The sequence below is a fragment of the Pinus tabuliformis genome, chromosome 1_2 (assembly GCF_031772625.1).
Source record: "Pinus tabuliformis cultivar Carrire ecotype Pingquan chromosome 1_2, CPIR1, whole genome shotgun sequence".
NCBI lineage: Eukaryota > Viridiplantae > Streptophyta > Pinopsida > Pinales > Pinaceae > Pinus > Pinus tabuliformis.
In genome coordinates this window covers 89,022,674-89,044,726 of record NC_142298.1, presented here as the reverse complement: position 1 = coordinate 89,044,726, position 22,053 = coordinate 89,022,674, and the positions used below count along the sequence as shown (strand labels likewise).

The 22,053-nt window shown below is 39.6% G+C and overlaps 1 protein-coding gene across 1 annotated transcript in view; it reads right to left on the bottom strand.

The window, feature by feature from the left end:
- Positions 1–750: 750 nt before the first annotated feature.
- Positions 751–22,053, bottom strand: part of LOC149204581 (chloroplast protein FOR GROWTH AND FERTILITY 2-like) — a 150,719-nt gene continuing 129,416 nt past the window's right edge. Inside the window, exon 2 of the mRNA XM_089394758.1 lies at positions 751–1,894. Within this exon, the coding sequence (XP_089250884.1) occupies positions 1,043–1,894 (852 nt within the window). The 3' untranslated portion in view covers positions 751–1,042. The remainder of the gene's footprint in view (positions 1,895–22,053) is intronic.

Here is a 22,053-nt window from a genome sequence, read left to right as displayed (position 1 = left end):
TTTCCCCAATATCTCTCTTTTATATATATAAATATACTTTTATTTATGTTCGTATCGATATTTGGCTTATATAATATTACAACTCTTATATGTTATAGTATTATATTTTTTTCCAAGTCAGAATATGATGAGGTAAACATTATTGACATCACTAGACTGTAAAAATGTCTTTCATGCAATAACTACGTGCTACAGACAACTTATTCCCTCTAAAATAATGGGCACAAAAAAGAATGAAAATAATGAGCTCACAGAGCAGCTCAATTGGCAATCGTCATGTTATGAAGTATTATGTAAACCATGTCATGTTATGAAGTATTATGTAAAACATAAGATTCAAGGTTTAAATGTGCCTAGAATAAAAATAATGAAAAAAAAAAGCTCACGGGGCAGCTGAGCTCAATTGGCGATCGTCATGTTATGAAGTACTATGTAAACCATAAGATTCAAGGTTCAAATTCCCCGTGGGTTAAGCTAGTAAAACAGTTAAAAATGATAGAAAATTTGAATTATTATACATCCACCTGCAAGAAGAGTGTGTGCTGATTCTTTCTTTTTTACCACTTCTCAACCGTCAACTTGCAATGTTAGCCTGTGCGAATTCTGACCAGGGTAGAAGTCTAGCCAGAAATGTGAAGACTAGTTGCAAGTTGAATGTCCCAGTGGACACAACAGCTAGCAACTACTCATATGAAATTGCACGAGAAATGATGTTCAATTGGACACTCCCAACTATGTAAATATGTCAGCTTGCCAATAACAGTGCCGGATTACTATATGATTATTATACTCATATTGCTGATACAACCTAATTTATAAATGATCGTTACACTGCCATTTCTTATGCAACCTCGAAGGAAGCAAAATGCTTTGAATCAAAATTTCTCTTTATCAGATTTTTGTGCCCGTGCAAGAAAGAGATCTACAGTCCTCGGGGATGAAAATGTAGATGGAACTCGTACAAAAAATATTAACCCCCAAAAGCATTGATGTTCAAAGGCATGAGAAAATAAGTTTGTTGCTAGCTAGGAATCCACTAAATTTAAAATAGACTGAAACCAAATAACTGGCTGAGAAGAATAGCGACTCCAAGACTTATTGCTATAATTGACGACACCCACGTAAGTTTCTCCGTTATTCTTGGAACTCTATTTTTCAGTGCTTCACTGCAAGACCCAATAAATACAGTATAACTACCCATTGCAAAAACAGTGCCAAGCAGGAACATACATAGGAAAGCAGCTCCAGACAGACGTGAAGGCAAGGCAAGTGCAGGCAATATCATCATAAGGGCATCTGGCTGCAGTCCATGTACAATTCCTGTAGCAAAGGTTGCAAAACCAATCTTTCTTTTACCACTTGCCAAACTTTGTCCAGGTTCCAAGTCATTGACATCACATTCACCCCCATCTAAAGCTACACATGGGGTTGGCACCTCTGAGGCCTCTTTAATGCCCATGAAACCTATAATAAGTAATGTCATGCCCACAACTCTTGTTCCCCACGTGCGGATAACTTCAATGTGCAATCTATCCTTCAGCAACAGAAACAAGAGGCCAAAAATAAGCTGACCTGCATCATGACCACAACCCCAAAGAGCTCCCACAACAGCACTCTCCATTCTTGTGCGACCAATAGAAAGAGGAGCAAGAGCAGCGAGGTGATCAGGCCCTGACAATGTGTGCAAACATCCTGCAATAAATCCAGTCCAACCACTGCTAAGCAACTCTGTTCGTAAAGCAGTGCCAGATGCCTTCCCTCCAACTGCAGAAGCAGCAGAGCCTCCTGCGTTTGCAACAGTGTTAGCACCAGCAAAGGCAAATGCGGCACGACAGGGATATATGGAAACCACAACTAGCGCTGACAATAAAACAACTGCTCCAACAGAAGTCACCTGAAAATCCCAGAGTTAGTCACATCCTCTAGTTGTGGACTAATAATAATTAAATAAACAAGACGTGGATCAAAACTAACAAATAAGATTTGCCCCAAACTGTCCATTCGTTCAACTTCTACTGTGCCATTGAAGCCTTGATTATACAAAACCAGTATTAACTGCCAGTATGGTCAAGAGCAAATATTCTAGATGGTTACTAATGACTGTCAATATTATCATTAACCGATTTGAATCAGCCACCTTTAACAAATTAAGAGACCTCTTTCTTTCCTTCTGACAGGCACACACTTCTATTCTTATATTACTACACAAATTTGAACTAGCACCCATGTCAACTGTCAAGCCCAAATCCTTTTAACTCCATATAACTTGAGCAATCATCAACTTAAATACCTGAAGGAGAATCCTCTTTATTTCTAAAGCATAGTAGCCTCTGTATAACATCAAGATTCAATTGCCACACCTGGTAACTTGTTAAAATCACCCTAAAAGCGACAGGTCAAACAATAATATTCGATTGCCACAGCTGGTAACTCGTTAAAATTACCCTAAAAGCGACAATTCAAACAGTAATAGTACCAAGAAAATTCTAAACAGTCAAAGAAGAGACCATTTAAGTATACAATTCAAGTACGCCAAGGGGAAAAGAAGGTGTAAGCAAATTGAAATATAATAACATGATTATTAAAAAGCTAACGAAATGAATTCAAGTTAGCATTGGGGCCAAACGCAATCAACAAAATCACTGGGAAGAAAATGCAAGCAATAGGATGTTGCTCAGAGCAGTTGCTGTTCTATTAGAGGGGTGCCTCCTGCCAATAATGGAAAACATCAAACGGAAGGAAGGCTTCCCAGATTTAATTGAAATTACTATCTTAAGTAAATAAGAAATCTTGAAACTTAAGTGAAAAACGTCTATTACTCAGACATGATAACCTCCAATAGGGTAGTGATCCTAACCAATGTTGCATGAAGCGGAGATGAAACAGGGACGTTTTTTGGAAGCGGGGACGCGGAAGCATCATTTTCCAAAAATCTAGGAAGCGAAGTGTCTACGGAAGCATCTGCTATATATATATATATATATATATATATATATATATATATATTGCATTTATACTCAAAACAAACATCCCAAATACCAAATTAGTTGTAGAAGACATGAAAACATGCATATTTTTGCACAAATCAAGATAGATATGGCATCCATGATTCTATTGTAGTTACTAGTGTGTACATCAACCATCTATATTATAGCGATTACAAACATACATCAAATTTTTAAGCATATTATAAAACATAAAACATTTAAACATGTTATAAAACATAAAACATAGAGCATATTATAATTTATCTAGCAAGTGAGCAACTGTCAACATTTGTCATGTCCAAAATTCAAATAATAATGTTTACAAAATATGTCACTTGGTCATCGCCAAGACAAAAAAGGTTCAAAATTCAAATTCACAAGCCTACAAGTCTAATGAGTAATCTATGACAAAAGTAGTAAATTGTGAATATATCTACTAAATTACTAATCTCTCCTCCTTCCACCACGAAGAAAATGTGGCGGCAGGCCTCCACGTGGTGGCAATGAAGAAGATGGTGCCTGAGGAAGTTGTGGCAGTGGCATTGAAATTAATGAAGAAGAACCCCCTACTGTTGGTGTTGAACCATGGAACCTAGGAACCAAGGGACCAGATGGGGGTGAGGGTGGCCTATCAACATGATCATCATCATCCTGGAATCGCTAAAAAAATTAATGCAAAAAAAACACTAATTAACAAAAAAATTAAAAACATGAATTAGAGAAATGCTTTATAAGGAAAATTCATACCACAATGGACATACCTGGATAAAAGCATCCTCTAATTGCTCTAACCGCAACACTCCATCCTCCAAATTGGGCTCCTCTGGATTCTTGTCCCAAATCAACAGGTCTTTATTAGACTTTGCATCTTCACAGTAATGGGACAACAATCGCAAGTTGTAATGAACATAAACCAAGCTCTTTGCCCGGTCTAAACTCAACCTGTTCCTTTTAACACTATGGATGAAAGAATAAGAGCTCCAACACCTCTCTGCAGAAGAAGTGTTTACCACCTGTGATAGCACCCGCAATGCCAAAGTCTGTAGAAGTGGAGTAGCCCCTCCATGCATGTTCCACCACTCAAGAGAAGAAAAAGTCTCTCGATCTCTAATTGCATGCATGCTCCCAAATGGACCAGTATTAAGCGTATAGTTGCTCAACTGTCTCCGTACCAATGCAGCCTCCTCCTCATCAGGGATTAATTCACTCAATACAGCCATATATTTTTTGTGAAACTCTTGATCTTGGTGTGGTTTTCTCCTACTTCCCCCCAGGTGCTGGTGTTGAAAGCCATGATGGATGATAGTATTTAGGTATCAAAACATATACTAATGCATGCAATGGAACATTTAGCATTTCCCATCGGTTTTCCACCTCTGCATGAATATAATTGTACAAGTTGATATCTCTAGGCTCAACAATGTCTTTAATCTACCCCAACAGGCTATCCATTTGCTCATACACCTCCCCAATTACTGGTCAATCTGAATCTCCAAACTTGATCATGTAATAAATTGGTTTGGTGAATTGCAAAACATATTTAACCTGTGACCAAAAGTAAATGTCAAGAACAATGTCCTTGACTGCATTAGCACCATCTCTGTCAGTGTTAATTTCATCCCATGATTCAGCACACACCAAATTAGTTAAAGCTTGTCTCAACTTCACTAGCCACCTAAAGGTGAGGTAATCACTGACAAATCTTGTCTTTGCAAGTTTAAGCAACTGCAACTTGAAGTAAGTGCCATAGAAGTAGTTTACCCTTGTATGCCCTGTGATGAATTTAATGAGTTGCTTCCCTCTCCTGTAAAGCTCAGTAATCCACCCACATTCTTTGTGCTTCACAATATCATGCATCAAAAAGTTCAATGTGTGAACCAGGCAACCAGACCAAAAGATGTGTGGATGAGTACGCTCAATAATTTTTCCTGCTGCCTTACAATTTGCTGCATTATCTATGATCACTTGAACCACATTATTTGGACCAAAATCTTTTGATTGATTGCAATAGGAGATCTGCAATGTTTTGTGCAGATGCACTGATGGAGGAGGAGTCATGACATGTAATAAATACTGCACCACTAGAAGAAACACCAAGAACATTTATCAAATGTTGGTTTCTAATATTTGTCCACCCATCTGATACAATGGATACCCCAGAATCTACCCACTCATTTCTAAAACGTGTCAAAGCTCTTTGAACCTTAGCTTTTTCTCTTTCTAATAACATTGTTCTAGCTTTCTCATAGTTGGGGGCCTTGTATCCTTTTGGGGCTTCATTGATGGCCTTTACCATTTCATGCCAATAGGGAGAGCGAAGCACATTGAATGGTACACCGCAAGCACAAAGAAAACGGACTATCTTTCCATCCACATCATCCCTCCCAGCAACATTAAGGAAATCCCCTATTGTTCTTCTACCTCCAGAGCTTGCAGAAGTACCATGAGGAGATGAGCTACCAAATTTAGAGGTTGCACTTGATTCAGAATGAGTTTTTTGTTTCTTGTTTTTTTGTTGTGCAGCCTCCTCTATTTGGATGTATTTTCTTCTTTGTTCAAATGAAATGTTTGGGCAAATTTGTATCCCCACAGGACCCTTTTTATCATCACTGTCCAGCACCCCACAAAGATGCCTCCTCACACGGGTATATGAACCACTATATGGTTTTCCTCCATGACAACCATGAGGGCACACAAATTTGTAGCTTCCACCACCCTTTCCCCCATCAAGTTTGGTCACATAGTTCCACAAGGGTGTTAATGCAGCTTTCCCCTCTAGTGTTTCAGTTTCCCCTTCAGGTTCAACATCATCCCCTTCCTCTTCAAACCCTTCCTCCTCATCATACATTGGGTCACTCATATTGGGACCATTGTCCTCTTGTGCTTTTTCCCTTCTATTCCTACTCTCCCTTGCCATCATTAAAACCAAGAGTGGAATGATACATAGAAACCAAAAGAACACCATCTTAGAATATGGATATAGATGGTAGACAACCTGCAAGTAAAGGAGCAAGTAGAAACAATGGGAAAGAGTAAGAGAGGGAGGAGAAAAATACAAAAAAAAATGTCAAAAAAAAAGGGAGTTTGGGGTTTGAATTTACCTCTTTAGCTCTTGTAGATGAAGTCCTCCAAGCTCTTGCTCCAAGCTCCTCCTCCTTCTCCTAGCTCCTCCTTCACTCCTCCAAGCTCTCCTCTCTTCTCCTCTCTTCTCTTCTCCTCTCCTCTTTTCTCTTCTCCAACTCTCATAAACTCAAAGTGAGCAAATGAGGAATGAATGGGGGCTTTATTCCCTTCATTCCTCACCCTAACCCAAGGTGGACCCACCCCCAATATGCAAACTCACCTAAAATTAAAAAAAATCGATTTTCTAAACAGCGCGGCGCTTTTTCCGAAAGCGTCTTCAAAACCATACGGGAACCATACGATTCGCCCTCCGGAGCACCGTGCTTCGTACGGCTGAAGCGCCGTACAAAGCGCGCTTCGGAGGGACGCTTCCGGAATTTCCAAGAAGCATCCAAAACAGGCGGAATCGCGTTTCGGAATTTTGGAGTCGCGCTTCTGGGGACTCTTCCTGGACGAATCCGTACGGGACGCGCTTCAGGCATTAGATCGGGGGGGTTTCTTGCAACATTGATCCTAACAATTTAATAGATTTATTAATGTTGTTGCCGAAAAGTCTCTCGAAATATTCAATGCTTTCAAACTCTACCCATCTAATCAGTGTGGGGGTACTTTGTGGCCCCGGTGAACAAACCAAATTTGTTGGGCAAGTTCTCAGTATTTACATCTCTGCAATAAATATTGGGTGGCAGGCACCCCAGGGGGTGGCTACTTTATGGTGACAGTGGACAAACATAAGAAAGGTAATCATGGAGCTTGGGAACAGCAATTAACAATCAATTGCAAATGTATGCCCTGCTTCAAGGAATTAATTTGACAAAAAAACTATCTATTAACTCCCTTATCATAGTGGGTGACTTTAACAATACTATTAGACACCTCAATCTTGGAAAACACCATCAGATTTCAAACTAAATTCCTTCCACAAAATAAGCATGAACAAGCTATCTCTTTTCACTAGCACCAAAGCTAAGCACGTGTTAAGAGACCTCAAAACATTGGCAGATTCTCTGGCAAATCAAGCAATCTGTAATGACCCGAATGAGAAAATTTTGGAACAAGCTCTTCCCATAAAATTTATCATACATTTAACAAAAGATGCCATGTAAAAATAAACAAAACAGAGCATTGCAATCTCATAACACAATGAACAGGAAATCTTCAACTTTATTATATTAGAAGAACTGGGGTTTACATGCAAATAATGGCCTCGGACAGATCTACAATAATGCCGCTATCAGCCTCCAAAACAAACCGAAAAACCAATACATTGCAACTTGTGAACCTTGAATGGATTCACCAAGGGAAGATGGGTGCTCGCCCAATCTCTCTAAATCACCTGAGGGGTTTCATCCTGGGGCTATCAATGGAGTAGAGAACCAGGTTCTCAATCTCTCATACAAGAAACAATACTCAATCCAAGATGTCCTCCAATGGTCTCCTCCTCTTTTATAAATTTGATGGACTCCTCTAGAACCTTCTATTTTATTATTATTTTAATCATGGAGCGCTTTTCCCTCTTTTATTTCAATTAAAATATTTTTTAATGCGGGAAAAGGGTAAATTGGCCACCATGTCTCCTCAGGCCACTAAAACTCATATCTAACCATCCCATCTTGTAGATCTTCCTGTTCTGGTTCAAACAAGCTATTACATTGAGTTGTTCCACCAATTAATCTCCTCAGAATGCCACCTTGAGAAAAAATAATTAAGTTATGCCCAATAATAATGTTGATTTCTGAAAGTTGTCAGAATGCGACGGAATGAAAGGAAAATTGTGCGGATGATGGAATATGCCAAGTGAATGCCATCAAATCCCATAAAAACTCTGCAAAACTCCATCAGAACTCGTGATGCCATAAACCGGCTCCACTGACCTAACCATCTCCTACCCTGGAAATCCACCCTGGTTGCACTATGAAGAAAGATAAAAATGGGGACATGACAGTCCTCCCACCCCAAGAGTGCAAGTCTTCCTGCTTAGGTATGAACTCGTCCTACTTACATCGAAGAGAAGATGATAGTTATCGAGGAAACAACTGGATCTGCTCGATCTCAAACTATAAAGGACGCTGGGCGAGATGCTTCCTCTATCTCTGGTAATGGTGAAACTCTTGCCTCTATGGCTTAAGGATCTAAACTGCTTCAGGCTCTACCACTAATGCTGCTACCTATGTGGGATCAACTGATTCAAGGCCAACGACTGGACTTGGAACTCAATCTCGATTTGCTTCTGGAATGGGATCAAAGTCAAATGGCTCCGGTTGCTTGCCCTCAAGCAATCCAAATATGTGGACCAATCTGGTGGTCCCACGCAACTGAGACCCAATGTCAGGATCCCATACGAACCACTGGGTGACGCTCTGCTCCTGTGTCAACCCACCATGAATGGACTCCTCGATGCCTGGATCCCAGATCAATCTCCGACAGAACCTGTCATCAACAAATCCTCCTGGATCCCAATGCCACCAAGAAGGAGCATCAAGGCTCCACGAGTCCTGTTGCGCTATAACTCTAGCTATGAATGCTACTCCACCTACCGTGTACCAACTCATCACCTCTCTCCAATCCAACCCTTGGCATAGACCAAGGTCAATCTCATCATGTTGAAGCCATGTTGAAATACTAATGAGTGACCAACCTACATCCTGCTGCCAACTGACGCATGCAATATCCCTCACCTTGGAGGGCACCTACAATATAATGCTCCTGACTAAAAATGACACTCCATTAAAAGGATACCAAGTTACCAACTCATGATCTCCCGCCAATCTAAGTCATGGACTCATGTGTAAGGAACGAGTCTACTGTGTTGATGATGATCCATGCTCAACTCATGTTGCCCTATCTGGTTGGTCAGCAATATCCATCAAGAAAGGTCTACCTCTCTCCTTGTAATGGGTACAAGTAGCCAAGTTATGCCACAAGCCCTGTCTACGTACTCCTGGAGAGCGCTGTTGCCCGAAAATGTTGCAGCTCGGCTAGCTGCCACTGCACCTGTTTGCATCTCATCAATGGGTGGACCCAAAGATGGATGCACTGCCATCTCCCTCACCTTATAGGAAACTCCACGCTCCTCCAATCCACCAATCTCCTGCCAAACTGTCTTGTCATACTCCAGCGTCTCCTGAGGACAAGTGTCAGTGAACATTGTCACCCCGCCAGTTGTCTGTACATCTGTCTGCTCCTCATCAATGACTGATCCCAAGGGTGGTTGCTCATCCTCCATCATCACGAGTTCACTATGAACCTCCAACCGGCTCTCCCAAAAAGGCGCCTCATCCTCCTTAGCTGACTCATGCTCCATCATATGTTGCTCACACTGACTCATCACTGGTGACACACTCTCCTAAATGTCTCTCCTAGGACCCACAGACTGCTCATCATATGAATATGCCCTGAAGTCAATGACCCACCATGACTCATGCTCCTCTATGTGCTCTCTATCATGAATCATCAACCACTCATCTGCTCCCTGATCTCTTTCCCATATGTGAACAATCAGCTGCTCCTCATACTCCTCTACCACACAGGGATGCATATCTGGGCTATTGTCATCAACTCCATATGACTACTCGTGCTCCTCTAAGGTATCATTGTATGAACCCATGGACTCGTCCAACAAAGAGCTCTCATCCTAATAAACATGAAGAAGATCTCCCTACTCTACCATTGTCATGTCCTCAGTGTCACTCAAGGATGAGTGGTATGGTCTCCAAGGTCCTTTGCAAATGAAGCAAAGTCCCTTCCTCCTCATCTCATTCTTGTTGCATGAACCCCCAAACCTAAGTTGCTCCTCCCTGGTCAACTATCTCCTGAACAACCCAATGTTCTGCTCAACCAACCTCTCAGCTAGACCATAAGCAACAAGTGAGACCAACTGCTCTCTCCTCCAAACAGACAACAATCGAGACTGCAACTCCTGACAGATGGCATCACGACCTCTCATACATGATGACAAGATGGACTGCATGTGTGCTATGACTCTGTCAGGATGATGTTTCCTAATGCTGAAGAAGCATTGGAACATCTGCAAGATCAAACCATCACACTCTAGATCAAACATGACTTCATAAGTCCTAGTTACAACCATAACTTCTAAAATCTCAAGCTTCTTCCCAAATGTAGGACCCGCACTGTTGTCCAAGTCCTGAAAAGTATCCATTATCAGCTTGAAAACTCTCCTCATAACGTCATCATTGTAAGGAGCTATAGGGGCGGTTAGTCTCATGATGTTACTAAGACAAGATGCAACTAGAAGTCTGACCCCTTCACAAGGTTCCTCCAAGAACTTGCTCTGTATTAAGGCTAGCATGGCTGGTTTCAAAACCCACATCAACTTCTTCCTCTCTAATTGACTCACTTTGGAAAGGAGGGCATCTAGTTCATCAAGTTTGAAGAGAACTTTCCATGTGACCCTCATGTATTTCAAATCAGTTCCAAGGGCAAGGATTTTGTGTCCTATTTCTGGCTTCTTCTACAAATCTCTTGGTTACTCATGGTTAAGAATGGCATGGATCTCTTTTGAGAGAGGTTTACTGGCAAATTTTGTCTTCTGGTCAATATTGCAACCCATTCAGGCACTGTTGTGTTGGTGCATGAGATGTTTTAAATACTCCATTATTAGAAGGCTCATACAAGATGGCTACAGTAATTCAAGACTAGACATTAACAGCAGCTAAGGACATAAATTTATGGGTGACTATGTTAGTGCTAAAATTGTATGCAAGAGATGGAACATAAATCAACACCTATTGGCTCTACGCAGGAATAACATGCAGTTGCCAATCTAAGGAAAATTATGTAGTTCAGTTGTATTATATCAAAATTAGAGAGATGTTTCAAACACAAAGAGAAACCTGGTTACAGTTCAGCCCCTTGAGCAGATGATTTGTAGCAAACCTGGGTGCCAAATAACTCCACGAAATGCAGGCGCGCAGCCATGTAATCAACCCAGAACTCCAGCAGTTATTTCTTTGTCATGAAGTGTGCCCAGCAAGTGATACCACTCAGAACTTCCCACATTCAATGCTTGTGATGAGACTTGCATTCCACAACAAGTGAAATAATCTGAAGATATAAGCAGAATACAGTCAGCCTCAGCTATAGAATGTAAAAGTAAGTAGTAAATGCCTCCAACAAACCACAATATGCGTCCAACAAGAGTGTAGAGATTAGTGGAGATATATTTCACGTTCAGAGGCAATTTTCTTCTATGCTCCACCGCAACCCAGAATTGTTTTCTCCGAGCCTTACGCACAGATCTTCTCTGGCAATCGTGGTCACCAAACTCCCCTTAGATTGATCACAACAGATCAATCAACCAGCATCCCCACCAATCGGATGCCACTGCAGCAAGTTTCACATACAGGTTTATAAACTCTGCACTTTGCTACAGCTTTTCCAAACTTGATTTTGATCAATATAAGAGCCTAGCCCTGTGGGACCAGCCCCTTTTGGCCCACTTGCAATCAATCAATGGCATAGATTTCTATGATAGCTCGGTCTAGCACAAGAGCTTAAATCACAATTAACTTCACCCAGTCCCCTCAATGAGTGCAGTCGACAACTTTTGCTATGCGGAATGATTATCCCAATCTTTCAAAATTGCGGCACGAGCTTGGCTTTGACCACGTACAAAATAAACAGCTGGAAATCATTTTATCACCAACAATCAAATTTGATTGAAAATACGACCAACTCCTGTCAACCTTTGGTGCTTTGACACAGCGGCATATTTGTTCTTAACCAATTACGTAATTAGATTTGGCACCAATCAAACAAATGACACAGCCTCCTGCGAACTAGCGAATTCGGCCTTCATAAAATTATAACATGGCTCGAAAATCGGCTAGCGAATTGGCCAAACCAAAACTTAGTGGAATTTTTCCACTAACCAATTGTTCCCTTACGCAAAACTGCTTGAAAGTGGTCACTTTGCTCGGCGGTTGAGAATCCCTCTCTGCACAGTCGCTCTATTCATGATCCATTAATCCTTGTTTGGAACCAAACTGAACTTCAGGTGCACACGTTGCTCCCAACTACTATCATTATGATCGATACATGATTTCCTCCTACGGTCAACGCAGCATCCACGTGACCGCTTAACATCTCAACCCTTCGTCCCTGCGATTTTAATTGGTTTTGACTGCTGACTCGAGCTCCAGTTCTAGGTAAACTCTGCCAATCGTCACAAGACAGAGGTAAAATTCATCACCAAATACGAGTTGGACCTCCCTACAGCAAATTTATGCAACAATAGTCAAATCGACCCATGCTACAACAGTGGAATCGACCCTCACAAATTCGTCAATCAGCAAAAACAAAAAAAATTGTTTACACAGCAAAGGGTAGGAACAGGGATCTGTATCCGAGAATTAATCCATATCCCCATGCGCACTTTTGAATCTAACTTGTCAGTTACAGGAGTGGCATGAAAGGAATCCAGTCACTGTTTCAATGCTCGATGATGGAAGCCGACACCCCTGTTGTTGTACGTAGTCATTATTTTCGTGTCCCCAGGGTCAGTAATCATCCCCGTGGCTTCTGGTGACTAACTCGGTCCTCTGTTGATTTCCTTACTCCATTGTCGTCGACGCCAGTTACACCACAGTTCAGATTTTACTCTGCGGAAGTGATTGCACAAGCGGTTCAGTCATACCATGTCTTACATGCTGTCAAGACACCCTACAACGTGGGCTTTCAGTCGTCGTCAAGTTATTCCTGGAACTTGGGCTCACTGCAACTTTTTTCACCATGACAAAATTGGTCTACGACAACACTTTTTCACTGGGACTTGCTCTTTGATGGGATCTTTGCTTCCAATAACGATTTGGCCTCGTATTGTTATCACTCAGGTTTTTCCCAAAAGTTGTAAGAAAGGGAATACTGCCGAGGTAACCACAGACCAATCTTTTAGATACAAAATCTAGCCAATCTGTATCTAGAGAAGGCTCTCTCTTTATGATTTAGCTTTGTTTTTTTAAGATATTAGGCTAGTTATGAAGTTCAAGGGTTTTGTTTGAGTTTGGGTGGTGAGATTCAATAGAACAGAGAGGTAAGACATAATAGTTTAGTCCATTGGGCATGATGGAGTCAAAGAAAAAGGCTTTCTGGATTTGGTTTCTTAACAGAGGATGGCTTCATAGAGCAAGGTAGTCAAATAAGGAACAAATAGAGAGTTGAAATCAGGTGGAATGGACTCAAATTGGTGAAGGGCAGTTAAGAATCGTTCAACATAATGAAAGAGGGAAAATAGATGATTATTGATAAGGAGCAGTTAAGAATTCCTTAGCAAATAATCAATATGAAAGAATCAGGAAACAGGAGCAATTAAGATTTCACTGTCTATACTAATCTTGAAGAAAACACAGAGAATAATAAAGACCGAAACAGAGTGCAGCTAAGCAAATTCTGAAATTAACCTTTTTCTTTACCATTCAGATTATGAAACACAGATGATATAGTAAACCAGAAAACTGTAAAACACAAGATATAGAGGACTTATTGATCTGGAGGTTGATTCAAGAATTCCGTGACAAGTGCTCTGCTTCAATTCATCATCCAGTAGGCCAAACAATAGTTTGTTTCCAACAGCTCTTTATTCCAAAAGTTCAATATTTACAGCGAAGTCTAGGAAATCCACACACCACCAACTACCCCCAAACTCTAATGGAAGGGGTATTTATACAACAAAATATTACATCAAATATCTCATTACAGCTGTGAGATAATATCTAGGTTTAACTAATAACAATTTACAAGTAAAATAGAAAAAGCTAACTGATGGTGTGCTAGAGGCAGGCCTTTAGGGTTCGACTTGCAGCAGTCCTCTGTAGTAGCTCTGCGCCAACTGCCTGTCTTAACTGTGCTCTTTAATTCTGATCTGCTACCTTTAATTCTAATCTGATTCATTTAATTCTGCTTTGATACACTTTAACGCTGATCTGATACTCGTTGATTTGTTGTGTACCCTATTTTCTTTGTTCATATCTGTCCAGTGTTTAGCCCAAAATATCCCTGTATATCTTTGTTTCTCTCTTCTGCGAGCTTGGAAATCCCTCGGTGTTTGTTTCGAACTGTATTAAAGAGGAAGAAAATTGCAAAATGGCAGGTTGGCTAAGGCCGCGAGCTCGTTGCTGGAGCTTTTCTGTTCCGGAGGCGGTCTGAAACTAGAATATTTGATTTCGGTCGATTTTATGCCTGGAGCGTGCGGGGCACTGTATGCAAAAACATAACAAAAAAGACCCTTTTCCCTTTTATTTGACAAAATGAAATTTTGGTGGAAATTTACGATTCAAAGAACAGATGACATAAGCATGACGTCAGCGGGAGTACGAGACGGACGACGTGGCGGTGACGTAAGCAGTAGGGAGGATGACATCAGCAAAGGGTGACGTGGCGGGTGACATTAGCGGGGGGCGGTGGTAAGCGGTTTTGCCCGCACCGCCTTTGGGGCTAGGCGGTTTCGGGTGGAGGGCAAGCGATCACAGCGGGAGCGCGACGCGTGGCAGAGTACGGGCGCCAAAACCGCTGGTTCCCCGCGAGTTAAACAACGACGATGAAGGGTGGCGCGAAATGGTTATCAGCCGTCGGATGTGCGGTGGTTGATCGGACGGCAGACGCGCATGAAAAATGGCAGAAAGTTAACACGACGGGCCCAATATAATACACTGTGTTTTTTTAATGGTATCGGGTGGGTTTTCAATGGTTCGAGGCTTGGTTTTAATTAATCCGGGCGGCTAATTAACCCATGGTTGAGTTGGAGGTTATTAACAAGTTCTAGATAAACCTGCTAATCCCTTTTAACAGTGACTACGACTGTATTCAACCGGGGCGGGATATGTAGTGATGCAGGGATTTTTTATGTATTTACATAATACGAGAAGGGAAATGACTTTATGGAATAATAATACATGTTAATTGTTAATATGAATTTTATGAAAATAAAAAGCGCTAAGTATAATGTTAGGAATTTTACATTAAAAACTTAAGCTAAAAGGAAAAAGAGGTTTATACAAGAAATATGGAGAATTTTCCTAAGTAAAAACAGGGTTTTACATTAGGCAATGCTTATGAAATGAGATGAGTGATTTTAGTGATATTAAGCAGATCTTAATACCTTTGGGGGAGTTAGTGAATGATTTAGGGAAAAGTATGAAGGGAAGTTAGTCATGAAACCTTGCCTCGCTTGAGCTGCTTCAAGTGAAATATCAGCCTGTACTTGTGATAGAAGTAAAAGCTAACACACTGAGAGACCTGATCCATCACAAGTGTCATTCTGCAATACCCATCTACCTACCCAGCCTACTTTGCCTGGTATTTTTTCCTTCTTTCTTCGGGTGCACTTAGACTAACAAACCCTCATCAACTTTTCTTTTCTTTTCATGATAAGCCTACCTAAGTCTACACTTATTACTTCCAAGGGCTCAAATTAAACTGTTGAGCTCCTTTGCTTCTCTACCTATCTACTTATCTGCCAAGATTAAACAGTTTGCTCAGATTTTTATTCTCTATCTCTAAAACATGAAATTCAAAACATGAACTAGCCAAGATTAAGCTGTTTGGCCATTCATCAATTGTGGCAAAAGTTTAACAAGTTGCACACAATGCTTTATTACAGAAAATGAAAAAGTAGTGGCATTTTGGACTTGCACACTTTCTTGGTCTTTCTTTGTTTGGGGTTCATTTCTTTCACTTTTTTGACCATTTTATTCTTTTTACCCTTTGATTTTTCTTTTAGGGTATACCCTCTTTACATTTTTTAAATTTTTTTATTTTTTTGATTTTTTGATAATATGGAAAACCTTTGCAGCAAGGAAAGGGATGAACATATTACAGAGCTCATCAAGTCAATCATGAAATATGACACCTATTGGTATAGGAGTATAACAGTGGCTCCACTCGCGGATGACTTTCCCTGGTGGAAAGTCAAGAACAACAGGTCAGATAGCCTTATGAGTAACTTTGACTGTGTTCTGAAATCTCCCTTTGCTGAAACTAGAAACTGTACAAAAGGATCTTGTAAAATATATACACTATTCTTGAGTTGATTCAAACCACTGTACATCTGTTCTGGATAGTCTACTTGGATTATTTGATCATATGATTCCTGCTTCTAAATCTTCTTCTACAATCTGACATTCAATGGCATTTTGGGGCTCTGATAAACTGAAATGAGGCAAAACAAAATGGTAAAGTTCCTTCATTGATTTCAAAATTTTCTGCACTTTCCTCCTTATTCTCATTGCTGCAAAGAACAAGCTGATCACTACTTTGAAGCTGTTGATCCTGAATTTCCTTATTCCCCAAACCAGCTTCTGATTCCTCTAATTCCAAACTGCTGCTTGATTTAAGGATATAGTCAATCGTGTCTCCTCTTTTTTCTCCACTGTATCCAAGTGCTCTGAATACTCTTCATCTTCATCAAATATAACAACATCCAGATCTCTGGACTGTTGTTGCCTTTCATTGCTATTTTCTATTTGAGCAGTTTCAGGGAACTGTATTTCTTCTTTATTCTGATCAGTTTGTAATGTTGCAAGAATTTTTTCCTGTGGGGAAACTTCATGGGTTTCTGAACAACATACATCATCTTTTTCTTTCAGAGGGGAAGATAATTCAAGCTAGGCTTCCACTTTTGAAAAGGTTTCTCTTCTGGCTTCAACTGCAGCAAGTTACTATCCAAACCAAACTGTGACATTATTAAAGATATAATGTACATATAAGAGTCAGAATACATCAAAAAACTAGATCAAAGTAATGTTTCAGCATTCGACCATTCACTGGTCCTTCTTCTGTTTCTGTGCCATCCAGGCTCTTCAGAAAGTAAGTATTGTTCCCTTGCAATGCCTAGATGATAAATGGCCCTTTCCACAGGAAGTCAAACTTCCCATGTTTTCCTTTGTCTTCTCTCCTGGAATCCCACCTTAGAAATTTGTCTCCAATGTAGAAGTTTTCTGCTTTGGTCCTTTCGTCAAAAAATTTCTTGAGTTTTTCTTGCAACACTTGGGATCTTTGGTGCACTTCTTCCCTGGTCTGCTACAAATGGATGGTCTGATTTATTCTCCTTTAAATGTCATTGGGTTCCACCTGAGCTTCTTGCAGTGATTTCATCACAGGAACTCCTAAAAATGAAAGAAACACAGTCTCTATGCCATAAACTAACTCATAAGGGCCGGTTCCAATAGATCTCCTTGTAGTAAGTATGTCTGCCCACAGTGCATTTGTAAGTTTCTTATGCCAATTTTTCTTGTTTTCTTCCAACAATTTCTTAATGATATTAATCAGGCTTTTATTGGAGGACTCAGCTAGACCACTACCTTGAGGGTAATAGGCTGTGGAATGGCCTAAAGTGATATGGTATTTGTTACAGAAATTTATCATTTTCTTGGACTTGAAGGCAACAGCATTATCGGTTATGATCTTTTCAGGACAGCCAAATCTAGACAATATGTTAGTTTCTAGGAATCCTATAATCACTGTATCATTGGCTTGTCTAGAAGGAATGGCTTCTATCCATTTGGTGAAATAGTTTGTGGCAATGAGGATCCATTTATGTTGGCCAGAAGAGGGAGGGTGTATTTCTCCAATAAAGTCTAAACTCCATTGTTGAAAGGGCCTTTCAGTGGAAATTGGTCTCAAGGGTAAGGGTAACAGTTTCCTTTTGCCTTCAAAAATTTGGCATTTGTGGCAAGCAGTGACAAACTTCTTTACATCAACGAACAAGGTTGGCCAGTAAAATCCAGCCCTTAGGATTTTGTATGCAGTTGATTTCCAGTAAAGGTGTCCACCGCAGTCCCCTGCATGAAATTCTTTGAGGACTCTATCAGCGTCTTCCTTTATTAAACAATTCAATAGAATACCTTCATGATTTTTCCAAAAACGAGCATCATCTAAAATATAGAATTTTGAAGCTTTCATCTTTAAAAACCTTTTCTTTGTTCTGGATAACCCTGGAGGAGCCTGCAAGTTTAATAATACATGAGTTATATCAGCATACCAAGGTGATTCTAAGAAGGCCTGGCTGATTTGTGGAGTCGCCATCTCCTATTCATTATCCAGTTCATTAATATCCAGGGCTTGAAAGTTTGTTTCAGTCATGAGTTTAGCCAATCCCTGTCCTTTTATGAGCTTTGTAGGTTTTATTTCAATATCATACTCCAATATAGTAGTTATCCATTTACCTCGTTTGCCTTCAATCCCATCCTAAGTCAGGATGTCTTTGACAACAACATTTGATACATAAGCTATTACATGGGAGTACAATATATAAACTCTGAAGTCTTTAATAGCTTTCACAAGTGCAAAGGCCTGTTTTTCCATGATTTTGTAATTCAGAGGTGCATTTCTAAGTGCTTTACTGAAAAAGGCTATGGGTTTTTCACATCCTTGATCATCTTTTTGCAGTAAAACAGCTGCTATAGTGTGTTCTGATGCAAATGAGAAAATTATGAAGTCTCTGTCGAACTTTGGACTGGTGAGGACTGGCATTTTGGTCAAAGCCATTTTAATTTCTTCAAATGCTGGCTTGGCTTCTGCTGTCCAATTAAACTTTGAATCCTTTTATAACATATTGTTCAACAATCTAATTAATTCAGCCAAATTAGATATGAATCTTCTCAAAAAGTTAATCTTTCCTAGGAAAGCTTGAAGTTCTTTGACATTTCTGGGGTGGGATATTTGTAGAATAGCTTCAATTCTAGCAGGATCAACTCTGATGCCATTTTTGGAGATGATATGGCCTAACAGTTTGCCTTCTTCTAGACCAAACAGACTTTCTAGGATTTAATGAAATACCATACTTTCTGCATTTTAAAAACACTTGTCTCAAATGATCTAAATGTTGCTGATCTGATCTAGAAAACACAGTGAGATCATCTAGGTATACAACCAGGAAATCGTGAATTTCTTTTGCAAAAGCTATGTCCATTGCTCGTTGAAAGGTTGCTCTTACATTCTTAAGTCCGAATGGCATTTTAACATATTTGAATGTACCCCATGGTGTTGTAAATGCAGTTTTTTCCTGGTCATCAGGATGAACCAGAATCTGATTAAAACCTGAAAACCCATCTAAAAGTGAAATCTTAGAAGTCCCTACTACCCTTTGTAAAATATGATCCATTTTGGGTAAAAGGTAATTGTCTTCCAAAGAAACCTTGTTTACATTTCTTAAGTCAACACATAATTTGATCTCTCCTGTTTTCATCCTTGTAGGCACTAAATTAGACACCCACTCTAAAAATCTGATAGGAGCAATTATCCCTGCATCATGCATTTGCTTGATTTCTTTTTCAATTAAAGGAAGCAGTACAGGGTTGATTCTTCTGAGCTTTTGTTTGAATGGTTTTTTATTTTCCTTGAGAGGTATTGTATGTTGAATTACAGAGGTATCATAAGATTTCAGGTCTTCATAACTCCAAGCAAAAACATCCTGGAATTTTTTGATCAGTTCGACATACTTAAGCTTTTGATCACGGGGCAAAGATTTGGACAATTTTACCATTTTTGGATTCTCTTCAACTCCTATGTTGTAGTCTTCAATGTCTGCTTTTGGAGGTCCCATGTGGGGTTCCTTTGGAATATCGTTGAAATCAAAGAGATATTCCAAAGGAGTTAATCCTTTGGGCAAATGATTGTCTTTCAAATTGATAATTTCAGATTCTCCTTCAATAATCTCATCAATGTCTATTTCTTTAAGATCCAATATTTCTTTTTTGGCAAATTTCGTTGGATGAAGCATTTGAGTTACATTTTCTGCTGACATGTCTGTTTCTATCTGATTTGTTGGATCAACCTCACTAACTGTATCTTCATCTGCATTAGTGCAGGAAAATTCTTCTTCTAAGGTTAAAAAATTGTTGATCTAGTTATCACTGTCAAACACTTGCCAGTTCTTTTCATTATCAGGTATTGTTGGCATGTGTCTAATCTCAGCAGTGAATTGATGATTTGGTTCAAATGGTGGTTTATAGGTGCTGACAAACATTGCTAAGCTATGAGCTTGCAAGTTATGTTTTCTCGGGATTTTGGCAAGCTGAGTTCTTGAAATGTATTGAGGATCTCTATGGCTGTTCCCCTATACTCTCTCAATCTGGAATCATTTGTTAAGAACTTCCATTTTATCTATTGAATGATTAAATCAGAATCTCCTAGGACTGACACTCTAGTTGCTCCCAATTTCTTGACCAGTTTAAGACCTAGCAGTAGAGCTTCATATTCAGCCATATTAGTAGTGCACCTAAAGTCTAACATGTAAGCATGACCTTCAACATGATTGTTTTCAAGATTGTGCACCCAGACTCCTGCCCCTGCTCCTAATTTGTTCACCGAACCATCAAATTCTAAGTACCAAAGGATTTCGTGTTCATAATTAGTATCTGGAGTTTCGTGGATCTGTTTGATAGGGAGATCTGGTTTTTCAGTTTCTTCTAGTTTATCTGATGTTTGATGATTTTCAAAAATTTCTTGGATTCGGACACTAGACCTCTCATTTGCAATTTTTTCTGTTTCATCTGCCAAAACTTTTATTTCATGTGGTGGATCAATTTCAGCATTGTAAAGGATAAAAGAATCCATATCTGAATGTACTGAGTAAATAGGGAAATTTTGAGGTTTCTCTTGACTACTTACTACATACTTCATTAAGGTTTCTCTGTATAGTCTCTTGGGTTGACCAAACACTGAAATAGTAGCGTAAGACATGTCTAACTGTAGAGATCCTTGAAGCTTTGCACCCCAAGATCTAGACAATAACATACCATACTTTGGTGGAATATCAGCTACTACTATGTCCATTAAGATGGTTTTGGCTGGATATTGGACAAGTGACACACATAAGTCTTTGATTAATTCCAAACATTTGACCTGACTTGAATCAAAAGAGAAAAGGTCTTTATATGGCCTGGTGATGTCAAGGTCAAGTTTCTCCATTACAGATTTAGGCATTAAGTTATGGGAAGCACCAGAATCAAACATGGCATTATGAAGTATTTTATCATGTATGTTTAAACCCACATAGAAAGGAGGAATTTCTCCCTCTACTGTTTTCCCATTTACTCCAAGGCCAAATATTAATTCAGGCTGGTCATCAAAAACATTTATTGAATCTTCGTTCACAGAAATTTTGAGTGATCTACTAATTTGACTTCTGTAGACATCATGTTTAGCTAATTCTGATAATGGAACAGCTATCTTTAGTTTGCCTAGTTCTGTCTCAAGATTGAAAGGTTTTTCGGCTTGAGATCTTGCATTTCGGACAGCTGGATTTTTTGTGTTTTTTCTTCTTCAGAAGTGGGATCATGCGTTGAAGTAGTTTTTAAATCAAGTTCTAGAGGCTGTTCTTCTTTTCCTTCAGAAGGAATAGAAGTGGAAGGTTGTCTATTAAATGGCTGATTTTCTGATACATCTTCAACAATTGGGCTATTTGGGTTAGGATCTGTTTTAGCAAAAATATGTACAGGGGGGTTATTGAACTTACCTTTGTTAGGCTGCTTGATATCTTTTTATTCACTGGTTTCAGGGACATCTATTCTTCTGCTCCTCAGATTGTATTGTTTGTGGACTTCATAAATGGCTGAATCATATCCCTCCCTGAAGTCAAATGATTCACCTGACTGAATTTGGAATTGTTTAAGGATGTGAGCTTCTTGATCTTCTTGGGTCAAGAAAACTTGTTGTTCAATGTTGAGTCCCATCAAATTAATTTGAGTGTCTTCTGTTGGTTCATCAGAAGTTGAGGCTTCAGCATAATTTTCTTGAATGGGGGCCTGATATTTTGGTCAGGACCTGTCTTTCTAGTGTTAGGATTTTGGTTCTTCCTGAAATTTGGATTCCTCCCAGTATTGCTTAGTTGACCATCCCAAGGGGATTTTCTCTCGATTGTTTCCACTCTATCTCAAAGTCTGTCCATTCCTTTAATAATGGCATCTAATTTTTGTTCAAAGGC